The sequence below is a fragment of the Takifugu rubripes genome, chromosome 7 (assembly GCF_901000725.2).
Source record: "Takifugu rubripes chromosome 7, fTakRub1.2, whole genome shotgun sequence".
Lineage (NCBI taxonomy): Eukaryota > Metazoa > Chordata > Actinopteri > Tetraodontiformes > Tetraodontidae > Takifugu > Takifugu rubripes.
Window position 1 is genome coordinate 13,529,484 of NC_042291.1, and position 12,814 is coordinate 13,542,297.

At 47.2% G+C, this 12,814-nt stretch overlaps 1 protein-coding gene across 1 annotated transcript in view; it reads right to left on the reverse strand.

Moving 5' to 3' along the window:
* Positions 1-12,814, reverse strand: part of znf804b (zinc finger protein 804B) — a 26,694-nt gene extending 13,880 nt beyond the window's left edge. The window contains exons 1-2 of the mRNA XM_029838439.1: positions 12,689-12,814; positions 12,294-12,585 (exon numbers count right to left, since the gene is read on the reverse strand). Coding sequence (XP_029694299.1) covers positions 12,294-12,449 — 156 coding nt within the window. The 5' untranslated portion in view covers positions 12,450-12,585; positions 12,689-12,814. The remainder of the gene's footprint in view (positions 1-12,293; positions 12,586-12,688) is intronic.

Consider the following 12,814-nt stretch of genomic DNA (forward strand, 5'->3'; position numbering starts at 1 on the left):
CCCACCGAGTTCCACATAAATGACCTTGAACTTCCTCTTTTATCTAGAGTGCATGAACTGCTGTTTTTTCATGGTGTTTAGAGCTTCTAATTGTCACTTCGCCTTTCACAAACTATTCAACAAACAATTTATGAGTCTTTCTAAAGCCCAATTAGGAATTTAATCATCCTCTATTATGATTATCGCTCTATCTTTCACGGATGCTGCTGTGAATAGAGATGTTCCCTGTGTCAGGCCGACTCCTGCCTCGGTCGGCCTGACAGCTATCTGCCGTCTTCCCGTTTGTTTCATCGCGCGGGTCCACGTGCACGCGAGTGATGAGGGGCTGGCAGAGCCCACGAGAGGCCGACGCCGCAGTGTGATCCCTGGACATTCTTCTGTTGCTAATGACAACTGACCTGAGGGCTAAGTTGCTTGTTACTGTAAGGACCTGTAGATCACAGCAGCCAACCGGCAACGGGCGCGCGCTGGCCAAACAGGACGGCTGAGTTTTAATGAGCTGTTACCGATCTCCCCTGGCAGCCTTTCATGCACCTCACTGACCACTACTGACTCATTTATCTGTTTCATGCACGTTTGTGATACGTGAAGTCGTCTGACTTTCATGTATCTTCATGTAAAAGCCAATTAAGGTGTTCTGAAACGGCGCGCGGGGCAAAGACGCAGGCGTGTTGACCGGGGATGTGATCATTATGGTTGACACGCTCAATTGGACGGCGGTGTCAGCGCCGGGGAGACGTACTTCATCTTCCTGGAACGAACCCTGGAGAAGAAGTTCTGAATTCTGAATAACTCGTATCTGAAGCCTCCTGCCTTCCTTGTGTTCCAACTCATCCTGATTTTGTGTGATCGCTGCCGTCTCCTCAACCAGACTCTACAAGGTGAATCACCACTCCACTTCTCTTGTTTTCCTTTTGTGCCTCAAACCAAAAGAAACGGAACAAGGAAACAGAGTGAATGGATGAACAATGGGCCAATTACATTTGCTAATTTAGCCTGTGCCCTTGGACGCTACGGAGTACTTCTTGTTGTAGGTCACTTCTTAAAATGGAAACAGCTGTAAGAAATTAATCACAGGGTTGTTTAAAGCTCTCAAACAGGAGCAGCTTCCAGCTCCTGATTACTTGTGGGATGCCAGTATAAGCTCAGAAACATTACAGCAAACCAGCCTTCCATTCAACTTTCTCATCCAAGCTGCAGACTTTAGCACAATTTTCAGTGCCGCACGGTACACTGGTTCTAATATTCTCAGGGATGACAAATCTGAGCGCATATACAAAATGTCACCATAATCAATCACATCTTTGTTCCCAAACAGGAGTCCAATCCACGAGAACACGCTGAATTAGTTTCTTCCTCACATACATTTTAGGAATAAAAAAAAGCTCAGTCTGAATCCACAGGAGAGGCACGCCGTTTTAATTTAACTCAGAGTACTGAAGTACATTAAAACCTAAAATAATGAACTTAGGAATTATGGGTGAGTTTGTTTTGGACAATAAATCAGCCCTTAAACCATCCAGATGCACGTTTATTACGCTGATAATGCTGTTGAGATACTGCAGACCCAGCGTGAACTCACGCCACTCTTATGGGTTTCTGATTAGTCCCCACAAAACGATCAGTCAGAGTCTAAATTGAATTCTGTGGCTCTAAACACACAGTCATACCCATTATTTCTATTGTTGTGGGGACTTTAGCATTACTGCATTACCCTGCCCTACCCTAACCATCCCAACTGATCTGCTAACTCTATCCTAAATCCAATTCCTACCTCCACCTTAAACCCATGACCTAACCATCATTATGCACACACACACACACACACACACACACACACACACACACAGACATACACAAACACACATATCCAGACATACACAGATCAGGGCAAAAACTAATCATAAAATAAAGAAAACCCAAAGAAAAGCCATCTCAACACATCTCCACATCAGCAGAACAGGAACCACAGCTGTTTAAGCCTGTGTTGGGTGGGATGAAGGCAGGAGCATCAGATGCACTAAAGCGTGTGTGCAAAATTCCTAAACTACCCGAGCGTTTGAAAAAAACGGCGGCGTCTTCTGGGTCCCTTTAATGTGTTTTTACCATCCAACCACTCACCCGCGTTTGCTCTGCAGGGACTTGCATTTGTTACTCTAAAAGCTGAAGTTTTACTTCCTTCCCTCACAGTGCACATTAAGCAGAACACCATAAGACAATTAGGGGAAGACAAAGGACACAATGTATAAAGGATGAGACGTGAACTTTATGCCCGGTGCTGCATCTTAATACGCTCGTGTCGCGAGTAATTCTGTTTATCTTGTGCCTCTTGCTTTCCTCTTTCTCCACCCTCAGGGTGGAAAAAACCCCTTAAAAGCTCTGAATGGTTAGATAAGGCCGATCTGATCTTTCACTCCCTCCCATTATTCCAGTTCTCCACGTTTTTTATTGGAGTTCCTCTCAGCCCCTACATTTTCCTCTATAATGCATTAAAGCACTTGTGTGCGCCTCATCTGGGTGCCTGTCAGGCATCTCTCACCACTCGCTAAATGTCACAGCTAATATATAAGATGCTTTCCTCTCTCTCTAAAACAGAATTGTACGACGTAGCTGCACTTAATGGCATTTAAGATGACAGGTAATGCAGGGCACACGCGTAAAGATTTTCTAAATCTAAAGAGATTCTTTGTTATCTGTTAGAGAGCCACACGTGAAGATAACTGATAAGACATTGGACAGTATAGAATAGATCATACATTGGTGTGAAAACCAAGAAGAACCATAGCAACATCTCATTTTCAAAGCGGTCACTCTTAACGCGCCTCAGACCACAGAAAGAGTCAGAAAGGGGGAAAAATCAGGATTTCTGGTTTGTGTGTTCATGTACGTGGTGTCAGATGCTGTGAAAGAGGGCAGAAACGGTGTCTGCTGGGCTTCTCTTCTGCTGGGGTTGGCATCACATCTTGCTCTAGGTTTAGCCAATCGACACTGAATAGGCCTCAAGCCCCAGTTGTTAGGGAACCGATCTAAATACCTCAAAATACTCTGACAGGGCCTCGGTCAGTTCCTGTAAATGGCACTTCGAGAGAAACGCGCCTGTAGAACTCCACAATATTTAAATGGATAAAAAGTAGAGTTAAGATCTCACACATGAAGGCGCACACTGTTACGGCCAGAGACAAAGGCGGATTAAAAGTCTGAAAGAGAATTGGGTCTCTATCTTTAAACGTGATCAAACCGCGCCTGTAATCTGTCAGAGTGTAATGATGCAGATTAGAATGAAAGACGAGTTAAGAAGATAAAAGTAATCAGTTTTGGAAGAGACAGTTTTAAAGAAGAAGATTAATACAATCGAAGATTACATGCCGCACTCTTAAGCCTCTCCAACTTAAATGCCGACAGATGAGGAGTGGGAGGGGTTTAGGGAGAGAATGATGGGATGTCGTTGTGAGGGAATTGGACAACGATTGCTCTCTTACAGGCATTCGTGACTGCATGTCTGTTGAGGGTCTGAAATACAGGCAGCTACGTGTGTGCCTGCCTGAATATGTGTGTTTTCATATACAATATGTTAATCAGGAAGTACCAATACGCTGGGTTTTAATGTTAAAGGTAACCCAGAGTTTGTCTTAGGGTTAGGGTTAGTTGTTGGGATTAAGCTAGAAATGTTTATGCATCTGTTGTGATGGTCATCCTCATCATCATCCTCATCATCAGCATCATCATCAGCATCATCAGCATCAGCATCATCATCCTCATCAGCATCATCAGCATCACCACACACAGACTTGGTTCCTCTTTCAGTCCAGCTTTCTGAAAGCTGGTTCTGCCGTACTTGGAGATTGTGTCGCAGTTAAGACCCAGTGCCGGCCAGGGATTGAAATCCCGCCAGGACTCTCTTGGCTTTCAAAATTCCCCCCTGCCTCTTCCATCTCTCCTCTCCTTCTTTCCCTCTGTGTTCTCACTATCGTTCCCAACTTCTTTGCAGCCTCCTGAATGGCTGCATTAGTATGTATGGCCGTGTAGCTCAGGGTTTAGAGGTTTATGTCTCCTAATAGACAGAGATTTGTCCTGTCACACCAGCACCCACATACAGCTTAAAGAGAGAGAGAGCTGCTCTGTGTGTTGGGGGGGAAGGGGGGTGGCACATTTATGTTGCCATCTTATCTCCAGAGAAAAAGGTTCCTTTGCTCTACAAATTATACAGCGTTCATTTGTGCTTTCTCCTGTTTTCTCCCACATTTTCTTTCCATCTACGTTGTTTCCTCACTGCTTCTCTCTCCACCCGTTCTCTCTGTGTTTTACTGATTGGATTAAGACCAAAGAAATAGAAGAGCGGATGAATGCTCATTGAGTACGTGAGAGGGCTCCAGAAAGAGATTTTTAAAAAGGTGCATGTGAGCTTGAGTGCCACGTTGTGTGCAAATGACATGCTTCTGTGTTCATCTGCACACGGGAAAAGGGCGAGAGAAGAAGGATGTGAGATGTTTAGGCGCTCAGCACTTTAATCAAGGGGTGAGCAATCCTGCATGACCCACTCTGTCATCCATTATTGATGTCTGCTGGTGCCAGGCTGATGAATCATTAAGCCACTCGTCAGACCTGGGAATTCTGTCACCTACCCGGCCGATGACACTCATTTGCATAAATCACAGGCGGCTTCTTTTCAAATCAAACGTAAACACAAGCACAGACCGATGATTTTGACTTGTGCCTGGAAAAGCGTCACGTTTCCAGGCCATAAGTCTTTTCCAGGCGCCTAACTCTGGACCCTTCCTGCTCCACACCTGGGGCTGCTACGATGATGCGACTTTGTGAAATGAATTCACAAACTGCGCAGCCATTTTTAACAGAGGACGCTGAAGCGGTAGGAGTGAGTGAGGGAGAGTGAGAAAAAACGGCAAGCCGATATCACACTTGCGTTTGCTTGTTGCCCCTGGGGTTTTGGCAGAGGAAAAGTGGAGAATCTTGGGTAAATTGATGAATATCCATAGCAGTTAGGCACATCTGCACTCACACAAACCGCCCACGTGTTTCTTCTCATCTTTGTAGGGGTTTCCTCTCCTCAACTGTGTCTTCCAGTTCGCTGCTGTGATGAATCCCAAACCACAGGCTAATGCTGTACCTCACAGCAAGGGCAAGACGGGCCTAGAGCGGACTCACGACCAGAATCACGCTGGACGCACATGCACAAGCAGACAGAGGAAAGCGGGCACGCTGCCTCCACACAGGAGGCAGCCAAGGCCTCGTGGCGCGCAGACCCCTGTGACGCTGCCATCCTGGCATCGCCCGGCCGGGGCAGGGCATTTCTGCACAGCGCTAAGCCGAGCGCCGCCGCTCCTGAACGCTGCAGCGGGATGTCCTCTCCATCGTAGCCGATGTGAAAACAAACTGCATGAATTATTCGGGGCTCGCATCGCGGCTCACGCCGCTGGTGGAGGTAAGTCTGATATAATGCGATGCGTCGCTGCTGATGCATGACCGCCCCTGCACCACGAGAACGCCCTCTCCGCTCCGATACATAAACATGAGAGCGCACCGGAGCCAGCGCACGCGACAGCACGGACGGCGTTATTACAATATTACGGCCTCGCTTTGTGCTTCTTTTTTTTCCCCCCGTGTGTGTTCTAGGGTGAAATATATGCGCACGTGCAGTATATTCACTCGAGAAATGAAGCTGTGATGAGGCTGTAATTCAATAACGACCTCTTCATCTGGATAATCCTTGACCCCAACATTGACCTTTCTGATGCTACTGTCCCCAGGGTCGTCGCAAGGTCACACGGTAAATGCAAGAGGTCAGGAAGAAAAGCGCTGTGGCTTCGGGGGAAAAGAGGAATGAAAGCCTCACCTTGAAATTCAGCAACTCAGTGGTTAATAAAAGCGCTGGCTCGTTTAATTAAAAGCCATTCTGAAGGCTTCTAAATCTAATGAGAGACTGCAGCACATGCAGCTTTAAACTCTCCTTTTTCTTGACAGCAGGGATGACATTTCCAACATGCAAATGACCAGTTTATACAACTGTTATATAACGACTCTTAAATAATGACTACCCCCCCCCCCCCCCCAAAAAAAAATCTGGCTGGGACTCAAAGCGACGCTTGTTTATCGATGTAGGCAGCTGTGCTCCGTGCACGCGAGCATCCAGTGCAGAGCTCGCTGTGGAAAGTGAAAGATTTGATCGTACGTCAGTGTTTTTGTGGAAAGTCCATGTTGGTGTGCATTAGAATCCCGTGGCCACTTTGATCTTTAAAGGCAACCAGGCTTCCTTCAGCCTGCGTTACCACTATGAACTGGCCTTTTGTGAATGTGAAATGGGACGAAATCTTGAATATAGAAGTTGTAGAAGGAGCTGAAGGGGGGTTTCACTATCTGCTGGCAGTCGCCTCTTGGTGTCTCCTTGGAGCTGCTGGTTCACAGCTTTTCTTTCATTGAATCATCTCACCTCTAGAGAGGAGATAATTAATTTCTCTGAACTGCTCTTAACTCGGGGTTGTGTGTCAGGGGTGGAGACACTTACACGTGGGCATTTAAGGCAATTCAGCTGCTGTAAATTTACCAAGAACGCCCACACAATGGCTGCACATTGAGTAGATTAGATGGAAAGTGTTTTTCTTCATATGCCATGCGCCCAAACACAAAGGTGTTCCAACAGCAGGCACATCAGAGGCTACCGAGGCGTAAAAATATTGGCCGATACATCATTTTCTTTTCTCTGTCTTTGATACCTTCAAGGATTTTTCTGCAATATCGCTGCCATCATATTGCTTCCATCTCCTACATTGTACCTCTGTAGATCACCACAATTCAAAACGCCGTAACTGCTGACCTGTTGGAAATTAGAAAAGGAAATAGAATAGAAAAAAATACAAAAATAGGATGAGAGGAGATATTATAACGGCTTTATGAAGAAACATGACGGATGGTTATTTTCGATTTTTAAGAATGTAAGGAAGCACCACGCACAGGTTCCTGCGGAATAAGAGACACGATGATCAGACTTCCAACGAGACATGACGTCCTAATAACTGTGGAACAGCAGCTTTTCAAACCTGTCGTCTCACTACAAACGTTCCCTTCCTCGAGGACTCGGAGCGATGAAGGTTTTATGAGTTGTCAATTTAAGATTTTATTTTGTTTGGAGTCTGCCGACGTAGCAGATGTTCCATCAAATGTCCCGTAATTATCAAACGCCCCGCGATCGCAGTGGCGTGCACGCGCGCCAGCTGCGGCGGCGTGTCTCCAGGTAATTAGCTGATGCTGTGATCACTAATGACCACACATGCAAACATCTGTCCCAAGGTAACGTGGGAACGATGGGGCCTGGCCATCTGCTGTGGTGCAGCGGTTAGTCACCACAGCCAGGTTGGGCTCTGATTCCCGCTTCTGAACGACGTAAATTTGCGCTTTTAAGATGTCTGCTCGCTCTGCAATCAAAATAATGAAATCAACAGAAGCAGCAAACTATTACCAAACACTCCCGGCCCACGCGATACCCTCCAAATGTGCTTGTGCGCACCCACACAGGTCAGCTCGGTAACTCAGACACACATACAGTTTATGGCACATGAGCACGTTCTACCTCTAGCATCCGACCCAAACACATAAATAAAGCTTCTGATTCATGAAGCTGAATCTTCTTGTTTGACAGCAAATTATAGTTTAAATGGAGGGCGGTGGAGGCCATGTGCAGGCAGCCTCCATGCGAAAGCATGAACCCTTTTGGGTTCGAATAGTTGAGTTCCTGTTCAAAAGAACCAGCTGCTCGTCACCACGTTGTATCCTCAAAGGTGAACACGTCTCACAAAGTAAGCGCAGCCTTAACACAAGCACAGATGAAGACGCTCGTGCGCGCCTGCCTCGCTCTCTTTCTCCGGCGTTACTGTAAGCATGATTTGCTGTTCTTGGAAGCGGGGCAGCTTTTGTCACCTCTAACAGTGAATTCATTTGCAGGTTACAGCACGCAGCTCCCAGCAGAAACAGGCCAGGGGAGTTGCCGGGTGACGGAAAAAGAAACAGGGAGGTGCAGGGAAGGGGATCAAAAGGTTAAAGTTTGGAAAGTCAGCGGATGTGGAGAAAACATAGAGATAGATTTCCCATTGGGGTCCATCCTGGTTATCAAGCAGAGGTTATTAAGCTATGAAGCACTAATGAATTCATTAGCTAAATGAAATGTCAATATAGAAGCTTGAGAGGGTGTTAAAATCAATGCCAACTGTCTTAGTTTCCACATCTTCCTTCCCATCTTACCCATCTGTCCCAATTATCTGCCTTTCTCCTGAATGTACTGACGTGCTCTCTCTCTCTCTCTCTCTCTCTCTCTCTCTCTCCGGAGCGCTGAGTGTAAACTGCAATGGAGGACATTAGCGGTGATCAGTGGGAGCACTTTGCAGCGGTCAGCAGGAATGATCCAGTCACACAAGACTTTAGTATTCAGCAGCACTCACCTGCTCGCTCTGAATCTGCTCCACTCGGGCCTGATGACTGAGCCGGGGGTGCGTGCGCGCGCCTGCGCATGTGTTTGCCAGCATTAACTTTATGCTTTATAAATGAGCGGCTGCAGCGTTAGGGGCTTTGACTGTGAAATGGCTTTTTTGGTGATCCAGGGATAAACAGCCAGCCAACCACTTTTCAGCGTAGTCTGCCAGAGTCAAGCGTCGCTTGCTTAAAGGTTTGTGGGACTTTGTGACTACCGAGACATTACAATCAGCTCGATGGTCTTCGAAAGCAAGCCCAGGATCCTGGGAGCCTTGGAACGAAGGAAAAAAACCAGCTGGTCAAGAGTTGCGACGCATGTAGGCGCGCGCCTGGGGTCCGAGCGCCGCCGTGTTTTTGTGCAGCTAAACACTTATTTCAAGTTAATTGTTTTGGGCATATGTTTAAATGCCGCCTCATTTGCATAAACACTGCTCAGCTCCCTGAGGGATCAATGAAAAAGCAAGAGTGCAAATGAAGGCACACATGCACAACGGCGCGCCTGCGCTTCACTTTGCCAGCGCGGCGTATGGCTGACGACTCATCTGCTTTTAGCAGTGGCGGTGAAATATACATCAAAGTGGTCTTGGGCTGATAAGCAACTAAATATGCACAACCGCGAGGGTATAGAACTCTACAGAGAGGGGAATTTTGAAAGGAACCAGGGAGCGGAGTGGAATGAAATAGGAAGCAGCAAAAGAAATAGCAGGCGTCTTCCTTAGTAGTGGTAACAGGAGCTCTAATAATGACTCATCACTGTTGTGCATAAAGACATCTAAATGTAGACTCGTCTGCGAGGCCTTTCACTAATTTGCTCTGATAAAGGTGTAATGAGTGAAATACCCCCAAAGGCCCCGTTTCCACAACAACGTTTTCAGCCGGCCACATATGGAAAACAATCTCTGTACTCACGGATCAGCAATACGCTGCAGTAGACATGCCAGGCCTGTGGGTGGCGGTAATGACCCAGACGCCTACACGTGTAAAGCAGCATGTGACGACGACAGGGCGCATTTTCAAAACAATACTGATGATAACGGCAGCATTGACGTGTTCCAGTTGCCTTGACGAGCAACCCTGAGCTATAACTCTAAAAGTCTTGGGAGTTGTGCCAGTCCTCTACTCTCAATCTTCTTCGTATGGTCGACGATTAATCATGCAAACGCAGTGACTGAAGTCGCTGCAAACGCTCCGCTTCGCGTTTACAAAGCAATCACTGCGTGGACGTGCTTGGTCTCAAGTCCGTTTTCGCTCCGGTAAGGAGTAGTGCAAACTACCGGCCACAGCAGAGCTGGCGTTTGGCTTTTTCACCAAAGAAAATAGTTTAACTGGGGACTTAAACGCACCACGACACAAAGTTAACAGCAAAGATGGGGACTATGATGTGCAGTGGGAGCGGAGAGCAACAGGACAGGAGTTCTTTGGCTTTGCTTTAAGTCAAAGTGGAGGCAAAAATCCCAGATGAATTCCTTTGTACTTTCCACGATCTAAGCCAAATCGAAGAGTAGCCTGTTGCGCCGGCTGGGACGCTATCGCCTACAGTGAACTGGACCCTATAGAAATAGATGCTGCTCAGCATATCCCGAAGAGTCCAGTCAGATAACTCAACCCTTCCTGGCTGAAGGATGTTTCCTTTCTACTGACACAAGATCATTTCTGAACTTCTTGACCACGAGCGAAATCTGCCGACAGACTGTGGAACCACGGCGTGTCTGAACTAATATGGATAAATCTCCAAGCACTTCTTTTTTTGTGGTCCTTCTGTAGCCCCTTAGCCAGCAATTTCCAACACCGCAGATTTTCCATTATTTAAGACATGACCATGGAGGTAAACGATGTCCTTCCCAGCGAGGCGTGAAGAGATCATATTATTTGAACCTAGACTGTTGCTGTTTCATTCACCACCTCAGCATTACTTGCAAACTGCTGAAACTGTATGAAAACTGTGGCCAAGGACGTTCAAGCAAGGTGAGCACATTTTGTTCCTGTGGAAGGAACTTATTATTAAAGGAGGATTTGATTTGATTTGTAGCCATTTTGCATTATAAATAAATATAAATAAATACCGCCCTTAAATACAAACAATACAAACGGACCTTTGAATGCTAACAGTTAGCATTGCGACAGTAGGTGAGACCCTGTATAATGTTCTATAGCAACTGAGTTTCCGACAGTCCCTTCAGTCAGTGATATTAACTCATATTAAGGTAAATAAATGATCTGATAAGGGTCATGGGAGCGATAGATGCTAATCCTGCAAATATTGGGTCTAAAGAGAGCGAATGTGAGCACGTTAACATCCTGAATCCATTTACAATCTTCAAAACTAGCGGCTCCAGGAAGAAAGTGCCATGCTTATCAATTTGTTGCTTATTGGGTTATTAGATAAAGTGGCCCGTGTCGAGGATTTAAACTGTCAATGAGCCGCTCAAAGATAACGACGGATGGCAACGATCTCTGACATCGACCCAGCTGCCAAAGCAGGACGCTGGAAGTGGTTTCATAGCTCAGTGCTAACCTCTGACAGAAACGCAATACTCAGAACGGGATCGTCCATCTCAGACGAGGGTCTCACCTCTTCGGGCTCGCCTACGGAAATAAACACACCGTGCGTATAAACGTAAACATGGTTAAAACAATCGTTCGATTGAACCCATATTTTAGGGAAGAAAAACACCTTTTGTCCAAAGCCAAATCACATTTCTTTCAAAGGCGAAAAGGAGAGCGTTTAATTACCATGTATGAATCAAAACTGATCATGAGACGGATGAGTCATGTTAGTAAATTAAATTTAGAGCCAGGGAAGGTGTGTGTGTGTGTGTGTGTGTGTGTGTGTGTGTGTGCGTGCGTGCGTGCGTGTGTGTGTGTGTGTGTGTTTTGGAGGAGGAGGTGATGGATGATATCATCATCTTCTCTGGGCAAAGTTGGACGTTCACAGGTAAATGAAGTCCATCAGGATGTGTGTGTGTGTGTGTGTGTGTGTGTGTGTGTGTGTGCGTGCACCTGTGCGCTGGTCCGAGCATCTACTCAGCACCGCGCCCTCATTTCCATCACCGTGGGAGTGTGGGGCCAACATGACAGACTGGTAATGACTTGAGAACAAGCACGCACACAGACACACACACACGCATGCGATCACGCACGCACACACGTGCACGCACACTCACACACACATCTCCACACACATGCCAGCTGCTCTTTTCCTCTGTTCTCATCAAAGTTGTCATCAGCTCTGCCAGTTTGTCTCGTCTCACATTAGGAGCTCATGAATAATGTGTGACTGAACCCTCGGAGCACCTCCTGGATGTACAGCACACACACACACATGCGCGCGCGCGCACACACACACACACGCACACACTCCAAAGTCCTGAACATCACGTACACACTCAACAGAAAGATGGTTGCAAAAATGCCAAAAACCATGTTTACAACATAAGAACCAATGAGAAAACAGAAAGGTCAACTAACACCGTCAGGCTGAGCAAGTCTCCGCTCTCCTCTCTCACACGCACACTTTCCCCTGGTGATCAACAACTCTCACCTGCCACCCCGTCTCCTCCTGCAAGTTAATGCCAGTTGATTAGGTTTATGTGAGGGCAAGCCCCCCCCAGAAGAGGGCAACCCCCCCTCAGAAGAGGGAAAAAGTAGAAATCATTTGTGGCTTGTAAACTCTCCACGCATCCCTTCAAAGGACGACAGTCATCACCCACTCCGCTTCACTGTTATCACTCCATGGTTACACACATTTACATACGCTTAGATAAATACAAAGAGGACGAGGACAGTCGAAGTGATCAAAAATAGATCCCTCTTACCGGTGAGTCGCTGCGTGTGGAGGGACACAGAGGTCCCCTGAAGACCCCCTTGACACGCCGAAAGTGTCCATTGCTCAGGTGCGTGGAGCTGATGACCAGGTAATAACACGCTCTGCACGCCATCCCAGAGCCTTCACCTGCCCTCTGGCCCGCCATGATCCCCGTCAAAGTCTTATTTTCCCGTCAGGACCAGGACGACCGGGTCGCACACACCACTGCGGTTGTTGCGCAGGTGGGAGCGCGTGTGCACCGGAGGACGTCTCACTTCTGTCCCTTGTTGTGAACTCTGAGCCTGCAAAAGAAAGGAGGGGGGGAGAGAAAAGCAGATGAGAGTCCGGCTCGGTGGGATGAGAGTGCGAGAGAGCAGAGAGAAGACAAACGGGAGGTGCTCTGACCGAGCTCTGCCGCGGGAGTCTGCGCTTGGCATGCTGTCGTCGGTGGCCGCGCGTGAATAAGTGAATGAGCGCCTGTGGAGCACCGGAGGAGGAGAGGAATCCATCCAGTCCCGTTTCACATCTCTC